This window comes from Equus caballus, chromosome 6 (assembly GCF_041296265.1).
Source record: "Equus caballus isolate H_3958 breed thoroughbred chromosome 6, TB-T2T, whole genome shotgun sequence".
In the NCBI taxonomy this organism is placed as follows: Eukaryota; Metazoa; Chordata; class Mammalia; order Perissodactyla; family Equidae; genus Equus; species Equus caballus.
The window spans coordinates 43,724,899-43,750,249 of NC_091689.1; the positions used below are offsets into that span (position 1 = coordinate 43,724,899).

The 25,351-nt window shown below is 50.6% G+C and overlaps 2 protein-coding genes across 8 annotated transcripts; both read right to left on the bottom strand.

The window, feature by feature from the left end:
* Positions 1-73: 73 nt before the first annotated feature.
* NRIP2 (nuclear receptor interacting protein 2) lies at positions 74-8,446 on the bottom strand. Of its 4 annotated transcripts, none has more exons than XM_005610839.4 (6): positions 7,807-8,446; positions 4,001-4,153; positions 2,746-2,828; positions 2,275-2,396; positions 1,964-2,016; positions 74-1,627 (listed from the first exon to the last, which is right to left on the bottom strand). In XM_005610839.4, exons 1-6 carry the CDS (start codon positions 7,996-7,998, stop codon positions 1,535-1,537), a joined length of 696 nt encoding a protein of 231 aa, XP_005610896.1. In that variant the 5' UTR covers positions 7,999-8,446; the 3' UTR covers positions 74-1,534. The 4 variants fall into 4 exon arrangements, with proteins under 4 accessions (XP_005610896.1, XP_070126961.1, XP_005610897.1 ...); XM_070270860.1 differs by having other exon boundaries at positions 4,001-4,157; positions 7,807-8,432; XM_005610840.4 differs by having other exon boundaries at positions 74-140; positions 7,807-8,401.
* A 9,700-nt stretch (positions 8,447-18,146) lies between these two features.
* Positions 18,147-25,143, bottom strand: TEX52 (testis expressed 52). Of its 4 annotated transcripts, XR_011439936.1 has the most exons (4): positions 25,024-25,139; positions 23,353-23,953; positions 22,726-22,807; positions 19,356-19,851 (listed from the first exon to the last, which is right to left on the bottom strand). XR_011439936.1 is itself a non-coding variant. In XM_070270862.1 (3 exons), the coding sequence occupies exons 1-2, from the start codon at positions 25,090-25,092 to the stop codon at positions 23,399-23,401; spliced, it is 624 nt and encodes a 207-aa protein (XP_070126963.1). In that variant the 5' UTR covers positions 25,093-25,143; the 3' UTR covers positions 18,147-19,851; positions 23,353-23,398. The 4 variants fall into 4 exon arrangements, 3 of the variants coding, with proteins under 3 accessions (XP_070126963.1, XP_014596223.1, XP_005610898.1); XM_070270862.1 differs by lacking the exon at positions 22,726-22,807 and having other exon boundaries at positions 18,147-19,851; positions 25,024-25,143; XM_014740737.3 differs by lacking the exon at positions 22,726-22,807 and having other exon boundaries at positions 23,403-23,953.
* Between the last annotated feature and the right edge of the window lie 208 nt (positions 25,144-25,351).

Sequence of the window (25,351 nt, forward strand, 5' to 3'; positions counted from 1 at the left end):
GTCGGGGAATGAGGGCGGAGTTATCGTTCAGCCTCTGATGGGCGTGGAGGAAGACCAGAGGAGGACATCAGCGTAGAGAAACAGGTGTTTATTCAAATGGAGAAGCAGCTGAGCTGAGGGCCTGCCAGTGGGCCTGGGGTCTGCAATTACAGAAGCAGCAGGAGGCAGAAGGGAAAGGAACGGGGAGACCCAGGAAAGCAGAGGTCACGGAGCGAGGCTGTGGGGACCAGCGTACGAGTACGTGTGACACAGTGAGCTCTCTCCTCCCCTTGAGGGCAGAGGACTCAGCGGAGAAAGGGAAGGCCGGCTGTCACACGGCAGCTCCTTGCATCCTGGTTCTCTAATCTACCGCAGGCTCAGGATTTTGTTTCCAGCCCAAGGATCCTCGTTCCCTAGTTCCGGTTATTATCCCACTATCTTCCTCTCCCCCTAATCCGTGATTTGAGAGACTCAGGCCAGCCAGAAAGACATTCAGGGCTCTGGCTCCTTAAGGTTTGGGTTCCTGTCTTCACAGTGACGTCAGCAGAACCTCCTTGTCTCTTTGCTTTGGCTCAGAGCCTGGCGGGGGTTAGGAAACCACTGATTCCAAAACCAGACAAGCTCAAGCTCAGGAGGCCAGAGATGAGGGGTGGGAAGAGGTCTAATGAGTTGGATAGTTCTAGAAACAAGGAATCCTGGTCAGGTTAAGTCTGAGTACTGACAACCCCACCATCCTGTCCACCTTGGGGGCAGTTCTCTCCAAGGTTTTCCACACAGCCCCCAAAGTTCAGGGCCCAGTAGGTGAAAAAGCAAGTGGAGAAGGATAAAGATCTGGAGTAAATATCAGAGGTATAGCCAAGGCTTTGCACAGGGTATAATAATAACAACTGGCTTCAGGCGTTTGCAGCTCCAGAAAGGGTAACTGAAAGAGCTCCCAGCCTTGTGAGCCACACATTCCTCTGCTAACTCACCTTCCTTGTTGTATTAAAATGCTCTGTTTACTATTTCTCCCCCCCACTCAACTGTGAGCAGACGTGTAGAGAATCAGAAAGGCAGGCGCTGGCTGGGCCAGGGACCCAGGTTGGGGAAGTTGGCAGTCTAGCTGAGGGAGATGACAAGCCCTAGAGGTGGAGGGAGAGACGTGGGGGTGAGGGCAGTCAAGGGGTGTCTGGGGTGGAGTCAAGGGACGGGTGCAGGACAGCAGTATCTGCAGCCTTTGACTCAGGCCTCTTCTAACTGTACTGAGGGCCCAGCCTGGAACCCCATTTTGCTGAGGTCCTTTTCTGCAGTCCTGACTTGGCTTTGCTCAACTTGGGGGTGGATGAGAGAGAATAGGGAAACCAGAACCCCGAGATTGTGAGCCTTCTCTTGTGAAAACTCCTCCAGGGGATGGGGCAGTTGCTGAGAAGCAGAGACGGATGTGGCTGACTGAGGGAACCGGGACGGCGGGGTCAGAATGGTGATAAAAGGAATAGACAGTAGTCCCCAGCTATGGCTCTAGTAATGCCCCTGAACCCCACACGGCTCTTCCCCCCGAGGACTGACTGGGACCCCGTCACTGGCCGGGCTCTTGGTACCAGGGCAGGAAGGGCAGCTCTGGGAGAGGGGCCTTCAGCCGCAGCACTCCGTGCTCCAGGTCGATACAGCACTGCAGGTGTGGAGGGGGGGTGAGCTCACCGCCACAGGTGACCTCTCCCAGCCCACTCTTCTGTATTCCCCCTCCCACTTCCCCCAGCTCCCCGCTGCTCCTTGTTCTGCCCCCTGTTTCCATTCACCTGGACCCCTGGCAGGGAGGAAACCAGTTCTCCATATTTTTCACTTGTGGGCGAATAAGGAACCTCTAGGGAGGCAAAGGTGAGATGGCATATCTCCGGGTCCCTCTCATCAGACCCGACCCCTGCTTCCACACTGGCGCCTCCTACCTCCTTTCCCAGCCCTGGGAGCAGGCCCCAAGCGTGAGCACAAGTGCTAGCGTCCTCCTTACCTTGAGAGAAAGCAGCGTTTGCAGTCCAAGAGAGAATTCAGGACTCTCAACGTCTGCAGGAATCGTTTGAAAACAGAAGAGGCTGGAGGGTCCCCAGCAGTCACTGCTGCCCTCCTGTCAGCACTCACTCCTTCTCTGCCCGCTCCACCCCCGCCAGGTTTGAGGATATTGGCACAGAGACTGGGGACGATCAGAGCATCTTTGGGGATACTTTGTGTGGTGCTGGCAGGGGCTGAAAGTCTCTGCTTCTGCCCACCCAGGAGAGGAAGGTAAAAGTGAGAAGCTGGACCGTTAATGGAGGGAGGACTTACCCACCACCTGGGCCTCGCACACCACCGTCTCCTGGCCCAGCTGTAGCTCCAGCTGCTCCACCTGGGTTGGGGGCCCAGGTGCCAGGTCCTCCCCTGGGGCTTTTAGGGCCCTCTTCCCTAACCTGTGGTTGGGAAGCAAGGGTTACGGCCACCACAGCCCCCACCCCCACCCATTAGTCAGCTAATGCCCCTCCGCACCACACTTTGGGTTCTTATCCCATCCCTGGCCCTACATGGGGTCTAAATCCTTGTCTTCTCTGCCCGAGCCCCCATCAACTCTTTTTGTTAAAGAACAGCTTTATTGAGGTGAAGTTTATATACCATAACAGTCACCCTTTTAACGTGGACACTTCAGTAGTTTTTGGTATAGTCCCCGAGATATGCAACCATCACTCCTATCTAATTTCAGACTCTTTTCTTCACTCCCAAAAGAAGCCCCGTGCCCCAACCCTCTTCAGGCCGCCCTCTTACCCCAGGCGGCTGAGGCATCCAGCAGAGATCTGATTGGAGTGGGTGCCTGTGTCCACGGCCACCCTCAGCACCTGGTCCCGGCACTGAGAAATAGGGTTGTGGGGATTCAGTGAGTCCTCGGGAGAAGGATCCCTCACCTTCCCCAACCCTTCGGTGATTCCCTTTCAGAAATGAGTGAAGGGAGAGAACGGGTGATTTTTATGGGACTCATAGAATTGAGTCAAAACTGGCTCTGATAAAGGAATTTAAAAAGGAGGTAGAGCTGCACATGGTGAGTCCATACGTTTGGGAACAATTCGACCAGAAATGGGGATCTTTTCATTTAGAGGACTTCCTGGAGGCTGAGGGCCTCCCTGTAGAGAAATCTCATTAGGAGCAAGGGAAGACTGGGATGCCCTGTCAGGAAATTCAGATGTGCATGACCAAGAGGTTCGCCACTGGAAACAAAGGAAGACAAGTTCACTTTCTTTTGGATACACACAGACATTCTGGGTTACACCTGGATATCACAAACATTTCATTTTCTCATTCCAAACATCATTGGCTACCTGCTACGCGTGGGTGTGTTGCTGGGAGGTGTGGCAGTGAGTGCTGTTGTTTTGGAGCGTAAGGGGAGTGAAGTGTAATCATGGTGTGCTGGAGAGTTTAAGGGCTATGAAAGTATTGTGAGTAAAGTGCCTTAAATGTTGAGAGGGAGGAAAGGTATTTATCACTGGGGAAATCAGAAAAAGTTTCAAGGAGGAGGTAACATTTGAGGCCTTAAAAGATTGTAGAATGTGGATATAGGATGGTTGGAGAGCAGGAAGAGGAGATGCTGAGCAAAGACAGTGGCAGAAGAGCAGTGAGCATTTGTTAGGAATGGTTCAATATTGGTTGGATAGTTAAATGGTTCCAGAGATGACAAGGCTGTCACTTTGGAACACATGAGGTCTCTCCAGGAGGGTTTCATTGTCCATACGCATACACACCATCCGTATATGTAGAGTACACTGAAGAGCGTTTGTGTATTCACATTTAAAGATTATCCTTTAATAGAGGAAAGGGAGTAATGGTGGTGACCAATGGAATTGCAGGGGGAAGATGGGTGAGGCAGAGAGTAAAGAAGATAGAGGATCCCATTTTTAGGCCCAGGCTCGGGGGAGAGGTGCTGTTTCTCCTCTCCTTCCCTCACCACCCAGAGCAGAAAGGAGAGGGAGTGAAGTGAGCCAGTCACAGGCAGCATTAATGAAGGTCAGTGTCCTGGGAGGCCTCTCACCTTGCAGTTGACCAGAAGAGCTGGAATCTCTGCCTTGCTGGTCTTCTTCCTGCTCTCCTGGCCATGAATCAGGGCCTGTACCTGGGGAGACTCCCCCTGAAGCCGACTCTGGTTTCCCTCCACCAGACGTCTTTGGATCACGCTGTGCGGCTGCTGGCTCCATCACAAAACAATGAAAGTAGACAGAGCTAAACCAAGTATCCAAGCTGCTCAGGCCTCCCGCCTTAGGTATCCTAGGATGTTCTCCCCAGCCCACTCCAGTCCTGAGTTTCACAGGAGTGAGAAAGGGGCAGGAGCTTACCCAAGGATCCCAGGAGTCAGCTCATTATAGCAGAGTGAACCCCAGTATCAAATCATGCCGTTTTTCTGGAACCCCAATAGATTGCTCAGCAATGAAAAAATAGGAAGAGGAGAATGGTTCATTGTAGGTTAGATTGACCTATAGGCTGATGGGATGTTTCAGGAACTAGTATTATGCTTGGGAGAAATTCTGTCTCAAGTCTACAACACATTTTTGGGGGGACGGTTTTTTTACTCCCCTCTGACCTCATCCTTCAATGGGTTGCAGATCCCAGGGTTGATGGTGTGATGAAAAGAAATCAAAGTAAAAAACAAAAAAAACAAAAAAGTCAAAATCTTCAAAACCAGGATACTGGGAATCATCCTTGAACTCTCCTTCACCTGCGACCACCTCACCCTGGCCAATCACTTCCGAAATTCTACCCGGTTCGCCTCCTGTGTTTACAGTCCGTCCCTCCTTTCTATTCTTGCCTTTACTGAGGCCTCCCCACAGCTCCCCGGATCACTGGAATGCCTCCCTAAGTTCATAAGAACCTGCCTCCAGTGCTCTTGCCTCTCAAATACACCTGCTCAAAGCCACTGATTATCTAAAACTCTTGCTACTCAAAGCGTGGTCCTCAGATCAGCAGCTTTAACATCACTTGGAAGCCTGTTGGAAATGCAGAATCACGACCTACTGAATCAAGCCAAGATGCCCAGATGATTCGTTTGCACGTTAAAGTTTGAGAAGCACCAAAGTAAAACATAAAACTAACTCCCCTGTTACTCCCCTGTTTAACGTCCATTAAAGCCTTCCCCCATTGCTTACATGATAGAGCCCAAGCTTTTTAAGGTGACAGCCCAGATGACTTGGCCACTGCCTGAATCTTCAGCCTCATCTCCCCATCTCCAAACATCTGCCCCAGCGAGCCTGCTTGGACCACTTGGACCAGGCTGTTTTTCGCCTCCATGCCTTTGCTCCTGCCTTCTCCTCTTCCCAAAGCCCCTCTTTCCCACTATTCTCTAGGCCAAGCTGGATGACTGGCTCAACACACTTTGTTCAGGAACTGCTCTTCATTTGGGAGAGAGGTTTGTATCTGAAGTCTGGGATTCCATGTGCATTCCGTAATTAGTGCAGGGTTTACCTCCTCCAGGAAGCCCTCTCTGACCTCTGTGTACTCTTCCCTCCACACAGGCTGAGGCAGCGTCCCATCTCTTAGCTCCCTTTGTCATGCTTCTCACAGTTGTTATTTGTGGATTTCACTCCCCCATTAGCCTGGAGAGCCCTCAGGGTCAGGTCTGTATCTCGCTCATCTTTATATCTCAAGGCTTAGCTCAGTATATAGTAGGCACTCAATAAATGCTTGCTGAAGAATGGCTGCTCCTCCAGGCTCTGCACATGCTTCTCCACCTGCCCTCTCTCCTTGGGAGCCTGGGATTGTTTTTCTACCCTTGGCTTAATGCAGCCCTTGGGGCTGCTCCCACCACAAGGCTGCCAGCAGGAGACTCGGCTCTGGGAAAAGGGCAGCCGGCTCTGGAGCTGGCCGGAAACAGGCTCTGCGGTTCCCAGCTCTCCTCCCACCTTTCCCACGGTGGATACAGGCTTCAGGCCCACCGCTGCTGTATGGTTTGCGCCAGAGCTATCCCAGGGAGGAATACAATGAGATCCTCCCAGCTGTTGTGTCTTCATTCCCAAAGCCACGCAAGGTAACTGTTCAAGATCAATGCAGGAGGTCCTGAGGCAGAAGGGAGAGGTGAAAAGCCCAGGACTTTCTCATCCAGAAAGCTGGACCTGGGGCTGGCCCAGTGGCGGAGCGGTTAAGTTCTCACGTTCCGCTTCTCAGCAGCCCGGGGTTCGCCAGTTCGGATCCCGGGTGTGGACATGGCACCGCTTGGCAAGCCCGGCTGTGACAGGTGTCCCACATATAAAGTAGAGGAAGATGGGCATGGATGTTAGCTCAGGGCCAGTCTTCCTCAGCAAAAAGAGGAGGATTGGCAGCAGTTAGGTCAGGGCTGATCTTCCTCCAAAAAAAAAAAGCAGGACCTGCCACTCTGGGATGGCAGTTTTAATAGAGCATCTTCTCCAGGGCCAGATCTATGTAGGTGGTCCCCAAAGGGGAAAGGCTGTGCTGTCCTAGCCACTGGGAGCCAAGAACCTGCTCCCTGCTCCATCCCTGTTTCTCAGCTGTGCTTGCTGAGTTTGCAGAAGGAACAGGCCCCTGGACGCTCTCTGAATTGAAATCTCAGTCTGGTCACTTTGCCTCTTTGGGGACTGCTGAGATGGCTGGGAGATGCCTGGCCTCTGGGCTGGGTTCCTGGAGGGGAAACATTTGGCTGGGAGGAACATGGAAAGGTGGGACTAGGTCAGCAAAGGCAGTGGGGGGCTGCATTTGCCTCCAGGTTCCCAGGGAGAAGGGGCTGCGGAAGTGACTATGTTGCAGGAGGACCCTCCTCTCAGACCCTCTGACGAGGACATGGGAGAGAGAACAGAGCGTTCCCAAGCCTTTCTACACAGTCTGCCTTTCTGCTGTGAGCCAGAGGCCAGGTATGGCTCCATGTTCTCTGGACCCTACAGAGCTTGTGTTCTCTCTCAGGCTAAACGGACAGTAGCTAGAGGATCAATAATCATTAGCTTGTAGATGGTGCCTTCTATTATCAGGCACTGTTCTAATCAACCCTATGAGGTGGATACTGTTAATTTTATCCTCAGTTAACAGGTGAAGAAACTATGACACAGAGACATACAGTAACTTGCCCAAGCTAGTGAGTGACAGAGCCCAGATCAGAACCCAAGCCACGTGGCTCCAAAGCTCGAGCTCTGAACCACTCTCTCAGAGAGGGACCCGTACATGCAGTTGACCCCTGACCAGCTCACCTCCTCATTTTCACTCCCCCACCTCATTCCCTCTGGAAACCAAAGCTGCTGCAGGGGCTGGAGGAGAGGAGCCTGGAAGGGCCTTGTACCTAGCAGAGAGCAAGGGGCACTCAAGGAGGCCAGGTGGCCAGCAGGAGCCCTGTGAGTCCCTGATGCGCTGGCAAAGACAGAAGCCTTAAATGCTTCCATTCTGAGGGGAAAAGGCAAATGCATGGCCTGACCTGGTATGGGGACTGTCTGGCTTAGGGAGAGGGGAGAACTCACAACCCTAAACTGGCTGGTCCTCCAGGCCCTCCCAGCCATAAATGACTGCTCCAGAAGGTTCCTGTGCACCTGTAAGCCTCTACTCCTGGACAGCACAGCTCCTCACCCCCGCAAGGTAAGCCTTAGATTGTTTGGGGGAAGCTGAGCAGTCAGAATAGGGTCTCTCAGAGCTGCGAAGCCTCGGGAACATCCCCAGTGAAGAGCCTGAGAGCCATCAAAGCCAAGCCCTTCAGCTGGTGGGATGACCTCTCCCCTTCTCAGCAATGGAAGGGAGTCTGAAGGCTTAGGATTTGCACTGTAGGGTACCCCCCTCCTTCAGAAAGTGGGGAAGTAGAGAGAAAGGGCCAGGGACCTTCCGTGGGGTGGGGAGGGGAGAGGGCCGCCTCACCAAGTCCTTGGAGGTGCCGAGCCTCTTGAGGCTGTCCAGGGGCAGCAGGTCAGCGGAGTCCTTGTGCAGGAACTGGGTAGCCTGTCTGAGCCGGCGCTGCTGGCTCAGGTGGGCTCGGTCCCGAAGCTCTCCCTCCTGTCCCCTCCTGCTAGCGTCTCCCTCCTCTCTCCTGGCCTCCTGCCTGGTGCTCATGGCCCCTGCGGGGCTTGATGAGCTTGGTGAGCGGGATGGGGCTTCTGAGTGGTCCTCCTGTCTGTCCTCTCTGCCTCTTGTGTCCCCGCAGCTTCCCGCCTGTCTCCCTTCCCAGGCTGCAGCTCTCCTGACAGGAGGGTCTCAGCGGGAGGCGAGGAGGAAATAAATAAATAATGTGCAGAGCAGCCGCGTCAGACACCAGTTTCCAGAGATTGCAGTAGAGGGAGTGAGGCTCCGGCTGGAAAAACCCAGCACTAGAAGAGAGGGAGGGTTGGCAGAGCCTGCAGCTGGCAGGCTCTGCAGTGTCTCCACCGCTGGGGTCCTGGTCGGAGTGGGCGGTGGAAGGGGTGTGTGTGTGTCTGTGTGTGTGTGCGTAAGAGCACAGGGGCTGTAACTGTGTGGTAAACTGTCGGAGTGTCTGTGCCAGGTTGTTTGAAAAGCAGTGTGTGGCGGTGTGGGGGTGTCAGCCTGCATGCTTGGCGTGCATGTGGGATGCAGGCGTGTGCGTTCATGTACATGTACCATCCCAGTCTCCTCCTGGGCTGCCCCACTGCTTCGGCTGGGCTTCTCTGCGGCCCAGGGGCTGGGGTTCGTGTCAACACCTAGGTTCACAGCAGAGAGGGGCAGCTTCAAAATGTGCTGCCCTCCTTGCCTCCCCTCGGCAGGAGGCTTCGCCTCTCAGGGCTCCACCTTTCAGTGTGGCAGATGTCAGTCTTTAGCTACTTTACTCTGGGTTCTGGGTTGCAGGCAGTGGCAAGAACAGCTCTGAATCCTCTCACAAGTAGGGCCCCAGCTTTTCCCTCTCCTTTATGTAAGACTCCTTGGGTCCTGGCTCTTTTAAAAAAAGTTATAATTCAAACATGCAGAAAGGTATGAAGAATAACCAGTACCCTTTACTTGCCACCTTGTTTAAAAAATAATCTGTTAGAGAGATAGCTGAACTTCCCTGGGCACCTCTCCGTCTTCCTGGTTGACATGCCCTCCTGAATTTGGTGTCTGTCATTCCCATCCTTCTCCTTTCTCTTTATACTCTTTATGCATATATGTGTGTATGTATCCTAAGCAATATATCATTTAGTTTTGCCCTACCCATTGTATACAGATTGATCTCTACGAGGGGGTTACGTCCCAATAAAACCATTGTGAGTTGAAAATATCGCAGGTCCAAAATGCGTTTAATACACCAAACCTACTGAACGTCATAGCTTAGCCTAGCCTACCTTAAACATGCTCGGAACACTTAAATTAGCCTACAGTTGGGCAAAGTCATCTAACACAAAGCTCATTTTATAATAAACTGTTGAATACCTCATGCAATTGATTGTCTACTGTATTGAAAGTGACAAACAGAATGGCTGTCCGGGTACAGAATGGTTGTAATTGCATCGGTTGTTTATCCTCATGATTGCGTGGCTGACTGGGAGCTGTGGCTGCTGCTGCTGCCCGGCATCCCAAGAAAGTATGTACTGCAGATCACTAGCCCAGGAAAAGATCAAAATTCAAAATTCGAAGTATGGTTTCTACTGAATGCATATTGCTGTCGCATCAGTGTAAAGTTGAAAAATCGTGGGTCAAACCATTGTAAGTTGGACACTGTATATTCTTCTGCAACTTTCTATTTTTTGTTCAATATTTTATTAATGAGATTCATCCATGAGATAGGCTTAGATGTAGTTAATTCACTTTAATAGTTGTATAGTATTCCACTATATGAATACATCACATTTAGGAAATTTAGGTTTTCCTTTTCTGTTCTTACAAACAGTGCTGCTATGAACATTTTTGCATGTATCTCCTGGGGTACATGTATAAGCATTTTTCTAGAGTATATACCTAGGAGTGGAACTGCTGGGATGTCAGATATAAATCTTTGCTATTTTGGCATAATGCCAAATTGCAGTCCTAAGTATTTGTACCACGTGCACTCCAGTCAGCAGTGTATGGGGGTCCTCGGGCCCCACTTCCTTGCCAACAGTTGGTATCAGACTTTTTATAGCCCTGGCTCATCTGTCATCAGATTTTTCTCTCCAGCCTTTCATCTTCACTGTCATCAAAATGCATTGGCCAAGTACTTGCTTTCAAGTGTTGGACACTCACAGGATGAGAGCCCCTCCTGAGCCCTGCTCCAGGGCGGCGCAGTCTGATCCAGACAGCACCAAGGCTCATGCACATTCAGAGAAACCAGGTATCCACTGGCCTTCTGTGGCCCAAGCCTCTTGGAGGCACTTTCACAACCACTACAATTATATGAGGAAGAATTGTGTTATGATCCCCATTTACAATTGAGGAAACTAGCTAAGCATTATGTATGTGAGTCCCAACCCCCAGCACCTCAGAATGTGACCTTATCTGGAAATAGGGTCTTTACAGAGATAATCAAGTTAAGATGAGGTCATTAGGGTGGGCCCTAATCCGATATGCCTGTGTCCTTATTAAAGGGGAAATTTAGACACAGAGATGCAAACAGGAAGAACACCACGTGAACCTGAGTGAACGGAGTGACGCGTCTACAAGCCGAGGAATGTCAAAGATAACTAGAAAGCTACCAGAAGGTAGGAGAGAGGCATGGAACAGATCATTCCTCACAGCCCTTAGGAGCAACCATCCCTGCTCACCTCTTGATCTTGGACTTCCAGCCTCTAGAACTGTGAGACAATACATTTCTATTGTTTAAGCCCCCCAGTTTGTGGTACTTTGTTATGGCAGCCCCACAAAACTAATACCCTAAGACTTAGAAACCTTCCCCAAGATTCAGTTAATGTATGGCAGAGTCAAGAATCAAACCCTGGCCCGGCCCCGTGGCCTAGTGGTTATGTTCCCGTGCTCCGCTGCGGTGGCCCAGGGTTCGGATCCTGGGCGCGGACATGGCACCGCTCGTCAGGCCACGTTGAGGCGGTGTCCCATATGCCACAACTAGAAGGACCTGCAACTAAGATATACAACTATGTACCAGGGGGGATTTGGGGAGATACAGCAGGAAAAAAAAAAAAAAAGATTGGCCACAATTGTTAGCTCAGGTACCAATCTTTAAGAAAAAAAAAAAAAAGATTGGCCACAATTGTTAGCTCAGGTGCCAATCTTTAAAAAAAAAAAAAAAAAGAAGCAAACCCTTGTGTTCTGTGTCCCAAGTCCTGCTCAATTTCCACTATGCCAGAAGGAGAATACTGATGGAGATGATAAATGTGGAATGAAAACCAGGCTACAGTATGATTCATTTACCAAGCTCTGGCCCACCCAGATCCTGGCTTCATATATTGGTGTTGGAATATTTCAGCTCCCTCCCATGCCTTGACATCCATTACCATCATACTTTTGTCTGGGATAGAGGTTGAAGAGGATCCACTGACATGTGCTGGGTTCCTGTGGTGGTTTCAAGAGCATTAATCGTATACATCGACAGATCCGTGAGTGAACCAACATACTGTGATGCTGGGTGGGCCCCAACGCTGAAAGGTATCTCCTTCAACTTTATTCTTAGCAATTCATTTGTTAGGTTTAAAAATTCTTCAACGTCTTCAAGAGTCCTCTATTAATTCATTCTTTGGAGCAGTAATGCTATCAGTGAACAAGAATGAGATGACTCTAGGGCACTCGGTAAAGTTGCCTTGGGCCAGGCTGACAATGTGGATGGGATGTCTCAGGACTCTCGGGTGCACTTAGGTTTGTAGGCTGCACCCAGGAAAGAGTAAACATACCTGTGGCATGGAATGGAGACTTTGGAGTTTACAATTTGGATGGGGTGAGGTTGGGGACAGCAGCTCCTCTTTTTCAGACAGTGTGATGAGACCTTTGTTGCCTGGCCCTGAGAACCACTGTGCTCAGGAAATGCCATTCTCTGGGATGTAGCTGCTCGAAAGGAGTCGAGCTGATCCCTGTGTTCTGTGGCCCAAACTTACACTGTCTCCTTTGCTATCTGTCTCACCGCGTTGGGTGATCTTGGGTAGGGAGACTCTCTTTTGCCTTTTTCTGTTCCTTGGTTTCTTCGTTTGTAAATTTGTTCTTTCCCCACGTTACAGGGAGAAGGAGAATGTTCTGCCAATAACAAGGCTCTAAGCTCTTCTTTCTCAGGGGCTAAAGAAATCCCTTTCATGTGATGGAGGAGAGTGCCAGAGAATGTGCTGAAGCCAGTTTGTACCCTCAGTTGGGTTGACTCTGTCTTTGCCAATAACTCACCTCGCTTCCCTGCCCTTATCATTTTTTAACCTAACAGTTGTAGAATTCAACAAACCAATTCATTCACAAGGAATAACTACGTTGAGCTCTAATGGTGAGGCATAGCAGGAGATAAGTTCCAGGCGCACTGCTCAGAAGGGTTAAACCATTTTGGATTGTTAGGAATAGAAAGAGTGGAGGTTTTCCTTCCCAAGACACTTGAAAAATATCTGGAATTTCTCTCATTTATTTCATCTTGTGGTTCACATAGATGTTGAAGTAAATGGATCCAAATCCAGAAGTTTTGTGAGAAAAAAATGGAAGTGTGAGATGTGGCTGACTGCATTCGTTCTCCGAATTGTAACAAATTTCCTTTCTTCAGTTAATCAATATTAATTGAGCACCTACTCCGTGTCAGACACTGAGCTAGGCCCTGGGCGTACAGTGGTGAAGCAGATGAGGTCCCTGCCCTCATGGAGTTCACATTCTCATGAGGAAGGCAGACACTAAACAACTACATTTATAATTTCAGGTAATGGTAAGTGCTGAAGAAAAATAAAACAGAGTGAGAGGAGAGAGAGTGACGGGGGTGGGGTGGGGTGGCTCTCTCAGAGCCGAGGACAAAGGAGGGAGAGGCGGTGCAGATGACCTGGAGGAGGGGCGCCCGAACAGAGAGCGAGGAGTAGTGCAGGTAAGAGGGGCTAGGCTGGGGCAGTGCTTCCGTCACCCCCCACACCCTAGACAAGGGGTATGTTTGTGCCTCTCCGTCCCCTCTGTCTGGCCTGGCTCCTCCTGTGACCAGCAGGTCACGCCAGCAAGATGATGGACTGGCCGACTGGCCGGGGTGAAGAGCATCATCTCCTGCTAGGGAGAGAATAGAGCTACCTCGCCCACCCGAGGCTGGAAGCCTTTTCCTTGCTGTCCTGGGCAGTGCCCTTCCCACCTGGGTTAACAAGCCACCAAACCCTGAATCTGACCGACCTAAGGGAGTCAGGGTTCCCTCTACTGAGAGACAACACAGAACACTGCCGAGTAGGTTCTAAGAATTGCTGGAGGGCAATGGGTCTTCGTATTTCTAGCAAGGAAGAAGGCTGAGAAGGGCTCCAGAAAGTAAGGTTTTCTTGGCCTTCACCCTCATGGGCCCTCAGGTCTTCTGGAGAACTTTCTGCCTTTGGATAAAACCAGACTACCCTTTGTATTTGCCACGGAGAGTCAGTCATTAGCCATTCTAGCCTTGTGCTGACCAATACAGTAGCCACTAGCTGATATGGTTATTGAGCATTTGAGATGTGGCTAGCCTGAATTGAGATGTGCTTTAAGTGTAAAATGCATACTGGTTTTGAAAACAATGTGAAATATCCCATTGATTATTTTTACATTGATTACATTATTTTATATTGATAATATTTTAGATCTATTGGGCTAAATAAAATACATTATAAAAATTAACTTCACCTGTTTTTTTATTTTTTTAATAGAGCAACTAAAAAGTTTAGTTATGTATATGGCTCCATCACAGTTCTGTTGGACTGCACTGGTCTAAATCGATTCCCAGCTCATTTTCTTGAACCTGACATAATCTACTCCAGCATCAGAAAGTTCTTCTTTGCAGCTATTCTAAATCCCTGCCCTCTTGTCCAGGCCTCAGGAGAGATGATGATGAACCGGTTCCTACTTTCCTTGTGATAGCCTTTCATGCTTTTAAATATCTTGACACTTTTTCTTTTTAACTTCATTCCTCAAGGCTGAATAGTGTCAGTTCTTGTCTCTCACGGTGGGGAGGAGGAGGAGAGCTCATGTGGTGCGGCAAAGTCAAGCAGGCCAATGCCCTGCCACATAAGGAAGTTCCCAGAATAGTCTTCGTAGAATGGGTTGTTCAGAGCTAGATGAACAGTTTCCTTGAGCCCGTGGAGGGTTAGGGGCAGCCAGTTCTATTTCAGGCTTTCTCCTCTGGCCCGGTCAGACTTGCTGAAGACAGGAATGAAGCTGTTTTCCAGAATTCTGTCCAGCAAGGGTCCCAGGAGGGCTGGCCAGTGTTGGAATTTATCTCCCTACCTCCACCCCAAAAAGGTAGATCTTCCGAAGACTACCAGGCTAGGACTTTTAATATTTGACACTAGGATGATTTCCTCCTGTTTTATAGATGGCAACACCAAGGCGCAGAAAGGTCAAGCGTTTGTCTCTATTGATGAAAGCAGACTGAACTCAGGATGTTGAACTCAGACAAGCTTGGTCAAGTATTCCAACTCAGTCACTTACTAACTGGGTGGCTTTGGGTGAAGTGCTTAATCTTTTGGAACCTATTTCCCCATCTGTGAAATTGAAATAAGATGTCATCTGCAGAATTACCATGAAGTTTAAATGAGAGGCAGAATAGCAAAAATGGTTAAGAGCTCTCTATGCCTCAGTTTACTCATCTCTAAAATGGAGATCATAATGGGACCCACCTCAGAGTGTTGTGAGGATTAAATGGGCTGATTCAAGAAAAGCTCTCAAAACATTGCCTAACACATAGTAAGTACTGAGTAGATGTTTGCTGTCGTTTGGGGCTGTACATGCACATACGTCTGCATGTGCTCGCACACACACGTGCACACTCTGACTTCAATGCCTCTCCCCTTTGTTCTCATGGTACAACTGGATCAGGTACCTATTACATTATTTATCACACTATTTTTAATTGTTTACTTATCCATCTTCCCACTAGATCCTGGGCTTTAGAAGGACAGGGTCTTTTTTTTTGTCTCCTCTCCTTCTTCTTATACAAAATTTGTGGAATGAATTGTTGAGCAGGACTCCAGAGGACCAGGAGGAAACATGCTGTTATTACCCCAACTACTCAGGTGACGAGACACTAGGACAGCCGACTGAGCTCCCCAGCTGGTCTTTTCAGTCACAGCATCCGACTGATGCCACAGGCAATCACACAAGACCCCTTTCTATCACTCCCTTTCTCTTGCACCCTGGGACTCATTTGCCAGCTCTTCTCGTCCCCTGGGCTCTGTGCCCCAGTCTTGATCCTGCAAGTGCCCTCAGAGAATCTGGCAAAGTTGTCCAGCTCCTTCCAAACATTCTGAACCTCTGAGCTCCAACAGAGACTCCTGTTTCGTCTTTCCTCTGGCTTCAGCATTTCTCTTCCTCCGTTTTGTGTTTATCTACTTTCTTTCCTGCTTCCATTTCCCTTCATTTTTTTCCTTCCTCTTTGCCTAAGCTTTGGGTCTGTGCTTGCACCCCTGGACATGACCTAAAGAGGTGCTAAAGGAGTCACTGACCATTACCTAGTAACCGGGTCATGACACCTAGTGTCAGTGTTCAGCAAACATCCAGTGAAAACGATGGTGGGAAGCCACATGTCAAAACTGCTACTTTGGAGTTTGAATGATGGCAAGATGCAGCAGCATTATCTTCAAAGCATGTAGGCGTTTCTGAGGTTCTGGCCTGGGACCTGCAGAGAGTGTGTTGGCTTGAGACTAACATGAGATGGACAGCTCTGTGAACAGCCACAGAAACCACCAAATATAATGATAAATAGGCAGAAGTAATTATTTACATTGTGTCACAAAAGGGGTAAATGTATGTGGCTCAGGGGACAGTACGACGAGAACAGGGCTCAGAGGTGGAAGAGCAGCAAGAAGACAAAGGGCTTGGCGCAAGTGAGTCAGCGCTGAGTAGAAACGAGAGGCAGAGTCCCAGCGAAGGTGGGGAGCGAGTCTAGAGCAGGGAGAGAGGATCTCGGCTCTGATTTGTCATCTCAGGGAGCAGCAATGTGGCATGGCAATTAGGACAACAACCCTGGCAGACAGCCAGCTGAAGAATGAAGACTGAAGACCGTGATTGGCATGTGGCCGGCCCTGCGTCTCCCCTAGGACTTCCCAGCTCCCACAGCTTCCAGTGCTCGCTGACCCCCCGCCACCATTCCTCAGGCCCCGAGCAACTCAGGAACCTGAACTGGCCTCGGCAACCCAGCTCCTGACACCAATACCAGGCTTAGGGAGAGGGAGGTTGCGGGAGGGGAGGTGTTGACCCAGAAGTGGCTTTGAAGGCCTCTGTGCTGGGATTAATTAGTGTCCATGAAGATAGTGGCATTCAGCAGAGCACAGGGTGTTCTGGGGGGTGTGGTGCTGGGTATGTCGGGGGAGGGGCGTCCATCCCTGCTTCCCTCTCAGATCAACTCTCAAAAGTAGTGGTGAAAGAGTAGGTCTTTAAGGCAGGCCCAGGTTACAGGAACCACCCCCACTCTACCCCACTAAAGGTTTTCAAGAACTCCATATTCCTTAGTGTATGTGAGAGGGAGCGGGGAGGGGGTGGTGTTCATGGTTGCTGGCAGGCTGAGCTGGGGATTGCCTTAGAAAAGCCCCAGGCCCAGGAGGACGTATGGATGCTATTTTTGTCCCTCAGATCTCCATGGCTTCCTGGAGTTCAGTCTGGTTTCTGTATCTCTGGCTGGCCCATGGACACGGAGCCCCTGATAATGTTATAATCCCCCCTCCCCCCAGCAGGAAGGAGGCTGCTGTCCAGAGGGCAGAGCTGGAAGGTGCTGGGTGAGGTGGAAGTCTTTTTGACGTGAGGCTAGCAGCCTCAGGTGGTCTGGGTCTGCTAAGGCAGGAGTCTGGGTAAGGGCAGGTTACCTTCCTGCTCTGCCCTAGCTCCGTGCCAAAGAGTGGGCAGCTTCCTCTGAAGAAATGGCCTTCATCCTTCTACCCCCCAGATCTTCATATTAACCCTCTAAGTACCCCCAGGGCTCTCCTTGTGGAGGTGACATCATGGGCAAGTAGCCTGAGAAGCAGGATGACAACACAGGCCCTGGAGTCCTAGCTCCCAGCCCGGTGCCTCCTGTTCTACCACCAGGAGGGCAGGGACTGCCAGACTTTATGTGGCCTGGAGCAAGCCACTCCGAAGGGCCTTTGTTTACCATCTGAACACTGAGAGGGTTCGACTTGTTTCCTAAGGGCCTGCCCAGCTCTGATGTGTTAGGGGCCTATGTAAAGGGACTTCTGCCTTTCCACCATCATTCCTGATCCAGAGTGGGGAGAATGGGTACGTTCCCAGAGCCCCAGCAATCCTCTGGAGAACTCTGGAAATGCTCCTTGACCCTTCAACTCTGGTCCTCCCCATCCACGCCCCCCCCCCCACCCCGGGAACATTCCATGGGGAGAGGTAGCATGGAGAAGGAATGTGGAATAAAATTACAGATTTGGAACTGGAGGGAAATTTGGAAACTCTCCATATACACCCTATTTATTATAACTATTTTTAATTGAGGTGAAATTCACATAACATAAAATTTGTCATTTTAAAGTGTACAGTTTAGGGGCCGCCTGGTGGCACAGCGGTTAAGTGCACACGTTCCACTTTGGAGGCCCGGGATTCGCTGGTTTGGATCCCGGGTGCGGACATGGCACTGCTTGGCAAGCCATGCTGTGGTAGGCGTCCCACATATAAAGTGGAGGAAGATGGGCATGGATGTTAGCTCAGGGCCAGTCTTCCTCAGCAAAAAGAGGAGGATTGGTGGCAGATGTTAGCTCAGGGCTAACCTTCCTCCAAAAAAAAATAATAATAAATAAATAAAGTGTACAGCTCAGTGGCATTTCTTTCACTCTCAATGTTCTGCAACCACCACTTCTATCTAGTTCCAAAATATTTTCATCACCCCAAAAGAAAAGCCTGTATCCATTAAGTAATCAGTCCCTGTTCCCCCCTCCCCCAGCACCTGGTAACCACCAGTTTACCTTCTGTCTCTATGGATTTGCCTATGCTGGATATTTCATATAAATGGAATCACACAATAGGTGGCCTTATGTGTCTGGCTGCTTCTGCTCAGCATGACGTTTTCAAGGTTCGTCCACATTGTAGCATGTATCAGTCCTTCGCTCCTCTTTATGGCTGAATCGTTTTCTACCCATTTATTACTGTTATTCTGTGAATAATAGTTGATAGCTTCATTTCTGGAGGGCCTACAATGTGTCAGATACTTTGCACATTCTTTACTTACGTTATTTTATTTATTTCACTTATTTATCCCCTAGGGGCTCCCATTGTGCGGATGAGGAAACTGAAAGTCTGAGGGGAATAATGACCTTCCGAAGGTCACATGGCCAGTTAGTGGTTAAACCAGGGCTGGAGCCCTGCTGGCGTTTTGTTTTGTTTTAGTTTGTTTTCCTTTTTCTCCCCAAAGCCCCCCAGTACGTAGTTGTATATTTTCAGTTGTGGGTCCTTCTAGTTGTGGCATGTGGGACGTGGCCTCAGCGTGGCATGATGAGCAGGGCCATGTCCGCGACCAGGATCTGAACCTGTGAAACCCTGGGATGCTGCAGTGGAGCGCGCGAATTTAACCACTCAACCACGGGGCTGCCCCTTCTGCTGGTGTTTTGATTCCCAGGTGCCCACAGGGCTTGCAAAAAGGAGGGTAAGAGGGCAGTGGGCAGAAAGCCAAGAGAAGCCCAGCTAGGGAAGATCACCAACTTGGGGTGTGATGGGGCAAGAGGAGGCAGGTGGCTCCCTCTCCAGCCACCTCCCAGCTGCCATCTCCACCAGACCTCCCGCAGGCCCTCTCCCACCGGGTCTCCACCCTGCCAGGGTCAGCACCTTTCTGACCAATGCACTTTGCCTGCCTCCACTTTAGGTCACTTGTCTCTGGCCCCTCCATCGTAAAAGCGTCTGGGGTCAACTGCAACACAGGCCAAGGCCCTAAAGTAATGCTCTGGGGTGACCGCTCTGACTTTCACCTTGACTGTCTACTTTGTTCTACTGTCCCTCCATGGAGGCCTGGTCAGCTTTCCCCAGACCTGACTCTTCCATTCTCTAGCACCAGCCTTGGCCTGACCTCCTCTCCCCCAACCCCGGCGGGGGAACTGCAACCCAGCAGAGTTGCTTCTCTTCTTTGTCCAGACATCAGATGGTCCAGGGAGAGGTGGAATTGAGGTTATTTTTGCCTGAGAAGCTTCCCATACCCTGACCAATCCCAGTCTTGTTCCAAATGGGTTATGGGAATGGAGGTAACTTCTTATTACCCATATTTCTTACAGCACCTCTTCCCCTGCCCCAACACACACACACACACACACACACACACACACACACACACACACAGCCTTGTTCCTCCCCACTCCTTGTCTGTCCCTAGGAACTGGAACCCTCTCTGCTCTATTCCCCCACCAGTCCTCGCACCTGCTATGAGAGAGTCCTCCAAAGAAGACAGATAACAATTGAGAGTTTCAGTAGAGTCTCTAGGAGCCTGGGGTACAGAGGTGGCTTGAAGTTGGGGGGATGGTGGAGAGGCTCTGTTCTGCAGCCGCCAGAGTCCTTCAGCCACCCCAAAGGCCCCTTGCTGAAGGTGCATTGGCTGAGAACACTGGAGCCTGGAGGTCTGTGTGCTCACCGTGATCCCCACCCATCTGGAGGCTCCTCTAGATGTATCCAGGTCTTCTCGTTCTCTTTCTCACTGAGGCTTTGCCAGGTTGTGCCTTGGAGAGATGGTGGAGGGGCAAGGCAACCCGGTCCTCTATCAGGGTTTGGTACTTCTTCACAAGGTCCTGGCTCAGGGGTGCACTGGGCAGCAAGGCCAGCTTCAGTGCCTTCTCCTGGTAATGAGGCTGAGGGTTTGGGCAGGGCCAGCTCCTGGCTAAGTCATTTGGAAGTGGATTGGGCATGAGCTGGAGGCCGCGGGGTTCAAACCTTCCACCAGCTGAGATGTGCCGGTACCTGTTGGGGGGAGGGGTGTGGAGAGAACAGAGAGGTCAAAGGAGAGATCCAGGCACGGTGGAAGGACTGAGAAGGGGAAGTGTGGTGCTGCCCTCCACAAGCTAGTGAGCCATCAGGCCAGAGGGAATGCCCACCATTTCTCTTCCTAACTGCATATCTGTCTGTACCGATGGCCTGCCCTGTGTGTGTGTACATGTGTGCGTGTGCGTGCATGCGTGTGTGTGTGTTGGCATTAGGCTGGTGAAATAATGTTGTATAGATGGCCAAGCCTCCATCCTTTGGACACACAGTGTGTAACAACCAGATTCTAACAATCCTTCAAGTTCTACCTCCTCCACTGACGCAGTGCCAGCGGGAAGGGCGAGCTCAGCGCAAGGGCCCCTTCTTGTCACTGGTGCATGCGATGATATCCACAAGCCCTTCCTGCTCTGACCTGCTGCCAGCCCACACCTGGTCTGATGGATCCCTCTTCTACAGGCCTGTAGCATGAGGTTCAACAGTGGGAAGTTGGCTTTTTAAAAACATAGTTGGATGGTGGCAAATTTCCTATGGTTCAACATGCTTTGGGGTGTGGTTCAATCTGCTTTGCACCTGGTTCAGCAGATTCCCCCTATTTGCTGTCTTTGGTTTACATCAGAGGTTCTCAGGCTTGGATGTACATTAGAATCACCCTGGGGAGCTTTTAAAAAATACCAGGGGGGCCGGCCCTGTGGCCTAGTGGTTAAGTTCAGCACACTCTGCTTCAGTGGCCCAGGTTTGGTTCCTGGGCATGGACCTATACCACCCACCGGTGGCCATGCTGTGACGGCAACCCACATACAAAGTAGAATAAGATTGGCGCGGATGTTAGCTCAGGGCAAATCTTCCTCAGAAAATAAAACAACCAGGGCCCAGGCTGCCCCTGGGCCAGGTAAGTTAGAATCTTCTGGGTGGGGCTCAAACCTCATCATTTTGTAAAGAAGCCCAGGTGATTCTAACGTGCTACCAGAGTTGAGAACAGCTGGGTTTGCAGATAAATGTTCTGTTTCCCAACATGATGGTGAGCATCTTGAAGCTTAGACCTTGTCTGAAGTCCTCTGGGTCTCTCATGCTCAGAATGTGCTCTCTCACTGATCTTGAGTAATTTTTAACAATTTATTTTCACCCCTGATGGAGCTGCTCAAAAGGAACAGCAGGATTGGAGGAGCCTTTCCTCCCACCACTGTTCCTTGTTCCCACCTGGTGAACTTGGACACATCCTTCAAGGTCCAGCTCAAATACTCCCTTCTCTGTGAACAGCAAAACCTTGCCTGAGACTCACTCCTGTCTCCTGGCTCCAGGGGCTGGGCCGACAGCAGCAACACGCGCAACAAGGATGCTTCTCTCGTGGAGACACTGCAGGAATAGTGACCCGGTTTACAGAGCCTGGAGCCTGTCTATGTGCCGAGCATTGTGCCTTCAATCTCTGACCACCCCGCAAGGCACCAAGCACATCTCCAATACGCTCTTGAGGAAAGTGAGGCTCAGAGAATCTGAGGTGGTTAAGGCGGTGCGGCAAGCTTGTGACGGACTCAGGTAGATCCCAGCCTAGATCTGTTTGCCTCCAGAGGCCACGCTGCTTCTGCACACACACACTTACTGTACGCCAAGCACTGTGCTCAGCTCTTTATGTGAATAAGTGTATTTTTCTTGTACTGCCTTTATAGAACATTATATTATATTAGAAATAGCTGTGAACTTGTCTGATTCCCTGGTCAGACAAGAAGGGAAGTGGCATATAGTGGTTAAGAATGCAGCTCCGGGGGGCTGGCCCCGTGGCCGGGTGGTTAAGTTCACCCGCTCCGCTGCAAGCGGCCCAGTGTTTCGTTGGTTTGAATCCTGGGCGCAGACATGGCACTGCTCATCAAACCACACTGAGGCAGCGTCCCACATGCCACAACTGGAAGGACCCACAACGAAGAATATACAACTAGGTACCAGGGGGCTTTGGGGAGAAAAAGGAAAAAAATAAAATCTTTAAAAAAACAAAAAAGAATGCAGCTCCGGTGGAGCAGCACCAGGGTGGCCTGGTGGATTGGTGGTTAGGTTCATACACTCTGCTTCAGCGGCTCAGGGTCTGTGGGTCCGGATCCCAGGTGCAGACCTACACACTGCTCATTAAGCCATGCTGTGGCGGCATCCCACATACAAAATAAAGGAAGATTGGCACAGATGTTAGCTCAAGGCTAATCTTCCTCATCAAAAAAAAAAAAAGAACGCAGCTGTGGAGCTGACCTCCCTGGGGTTCAATCCTACCTCTGCCTTACTTGCTGGCTCTGTGAACTTGGGCAAGAGACTTGGCCTCTCTGTGTTTCAGATGCCCCATCTGTAAAATGGGGTGATAATAACAATTTCTATTCAGAGGGTAGTGGGAGGATTCAGTAATATAGCTGAAGTGACTACAACAACATCTGGCACTGCCATTTGTGAGTTCTTCTGAGGAGAGATCTAAGTCTCACTCACCTTTGGATGCCTAGTGTTTGCACATGTTAGCAATCAATAATCCTCATTGCAAGGACAGCAGAGAGAAGCCAAGGTCCTGAGTAATCTCCCCTCAAAAGCACTGACTGTTGGCATTTCTTTTTAAAGCTTAAAAATCTCCACAGCCCCCGTCTCCAGCCCCTCAACGCCCTTGGGACTGGAGTTTGAGACGTTCTCTCCTGATTCCTCTCCTGCTTTCTTGCCACTCGTGCCCAGCGCCTAGACTCGACACAGGATGGAGAGACCTGTGAGTTCTCACCACGGGCAGGCAGGGGAGAACTGTGGGTGCTCACATAGCTCTGTTCACATTCCTGTCTCTGTTCCCACCAGTCAACCCTCCAGCTCCTCCTTTCCGCCTTTCCAAAGGCTACTTACCCTTCCAGCCTCCATCCGATTTCCTCACGAAGCCCCTGGGGGGACGCTCCAGCCCACGGCAATCCCGCCCTCTCCTGGATTTCTGTAATAACATCTATTTTTTGGTATAGTGCTTTCATAATTCATTAACCCATTTTATCTTCACCCATTGACGGAGGCATGGTATTTACCATCCCTATTTTATCAATGGTGGAACTGAGTCTGAAAAAACTAAGCAATTTGCCAAAATGCACAGTGTGGACTTTAATCCAAGCCTCTGACTCCAGCTCTCAGGTCTTTCCATTAACAGTTGACATCCTTACAACACCCCCATCTGTCTCACACTTTGGGCACTGAGTGCGTGTGCGCTTGTGTTGGTAGCTGTCTTTCCACGCGTGTATGTACATATCTGCCTGTCGTAAGCTCCTTGGGGGAAGGGACTGAAGGACATTTCTCTGTATCCCCAGGGCCTAGCAGGTGTTAAGTACATAGCTGTACCCCCTAAATTTTAAGCCCTTTCCCTGGCTGTCCTTCCTTTGCTTGCATCCTTTCCCTCCAGCTACACTCAGAAAAGAGTTTGGTTTGCAGATGGCCAGACATGTGAAGGTTGGAGTACCAAGTTAGACATGAGAGAGCGGGAGGGGTCACCTGAACGCGGGTAGGTTGGGTGAGCTCACTGAGGATGGAGCTCCTCTTACTTCTTGAAGTTCTTTGGGGGCAGGATGTTGCCATTGGCATCCAGTGGAGGTGCCCTTGCCTCACTCCTCAGCTTGAGTTTCTCCACTTCTCTTAGTTCCTTCACCGTCCTGAAAATCACTTGGTTCTTCCTATTTGGGTCCAGGAAGATAGGAGTAGAGTAGATGAAGGTCAGAAAGCTCTTTTGACCCATCCAGGAGGGAGGGGGGATGGGAGGCTCTGCTGGGGGGCGGCAGTGGGCCCTGGAGTCCGTCAGCCAGCGCCAGACATTGCTATCGTATGGCCTGTTGGAGCTGGTGGGAAAGGTGGCCGGCAAACGCCCCACATCGAGCCACGTGTGGAAGCCCCAGGTGTGTGGGGCAGCAGGCTTCCAAGGCTGGATGAGTCGGTGACGCACCTTGGACTTCATTTCTGTGCAGGGTGGCAGCTTCAGGGCGAGCTGGTGGTAGGCTTGGCTGGTGAAGCCAGGCAATTCCCAGGATTCACTGGGGAGAAGGAACTCACGTTGAGCCCACGTTTGGTAGGTCGAGGGAGACTCATGGGCGTGGACCATCTAGGGAGAGACAAAAGGGAGCCTGAGGGGCACCCTGCCTCCCCTTCCCAGGAGGAGTTGCAGGGAAAACAAGCTGCCAGCCTCCTTCAGACCCAGGATGCTCATTAGGATACTGATAGCCAGGCAGGGAACCACTTCTCTGTGCCTGCCTGCCTATCAGAAGTTATGACTGCTCTGTATTATTCTCATGGATTTCTCTTTTGTTCTCTTTCCATCTATCAGGTTTTGATCGCCCACCTTCTTTCCTCAACTTAGATTTTCCCATTCTTCTCTCCTCCTCTCCATCTTGTTGCCCCTGCACAAGAGGGCACAGCAGGCCTGAGGGAATTTTGAGGGAGAATGCCCCTTACTGAACCAAGGGTAGAGGGGTAATCGTTCTCCAGAGAGTGGGGCCAGGTGCTTTTCTATCCCAGACTCCTCCTGTTCCTTGTTTCTCCATCATCAGTGCATTCCCCCCACTTCTCATTAAAATATAAGCAAATATAGAAGCATCTAGAATGTTGGTTCCCTCCCATTTCTGCACCCCATCTCCCATGAAATAAACAGTAGCAAATATGTGTTACTGTGCTAAATCCTTATCCACATCTCATTTAACCCTCACAGCCCTAGGAGCAGGTGTTACTGTCCCCATCCCAAAGGAACAAAATCCAAGACACAATGAAGGTTAGTCATCTACCCAAGGTGCCAAGTGAATGAGTGGCAGAGCTGGGACATGAGCCATCTGTCTGCACTACTCATGATACTATGTTCTTCAAAATGCCTCTCCCTCCTAACCACCCCTAGGACTTCTCTGATTCCAAAACCTCACCTGTTTCTAGGGCCCATTCACCTAAGTAATTTCTACATGATCCCCCAGAGGGTAGGTCTGGGAGATGTAATAACCAGGCATCTCCTCCCCTCTGTTCTGACCTCTGTGTTCACAGTATCACAGGACTAAGAGAGGAGGACCGCGGAAAGCTCACGGGCCAGCTCTGCTGCTGGGGAGAAAACATAAACCACCCCAGGGGGACAACCCCTAGCCCAGTAGGGTGCAGAAAGGTAGGTTGTGCCTATAGGGCCCCACCCCCTACCTGCAGGAAGGGCTCTCGGACATGGGATGGATTACTGCACCCTCTGGCTGATCTCGGGTTACTGGCCATTCTTCTTCTGGGCCTGATTGCCAGGAGGGGCAGCTTTGTAGGGGAGATCTTCCAGGCAGCATTGTTTGCTGCTGGGGTTGCTATGGTGATGCTTCCTGGGTGGTGACGCAGGGAGAAGGCCCTTACCTCTCTCTGGGAGAGCTCATTAGTCCCTTGGGCCCCAGCCATCTTTCAGGTGAGGCAGGCAGGGAATAGGACTCCTAAGTTGTGACTGCAAAAGATGGTAATGGGAGCTGCTTCTGGAGAGGGACTTGCCTAG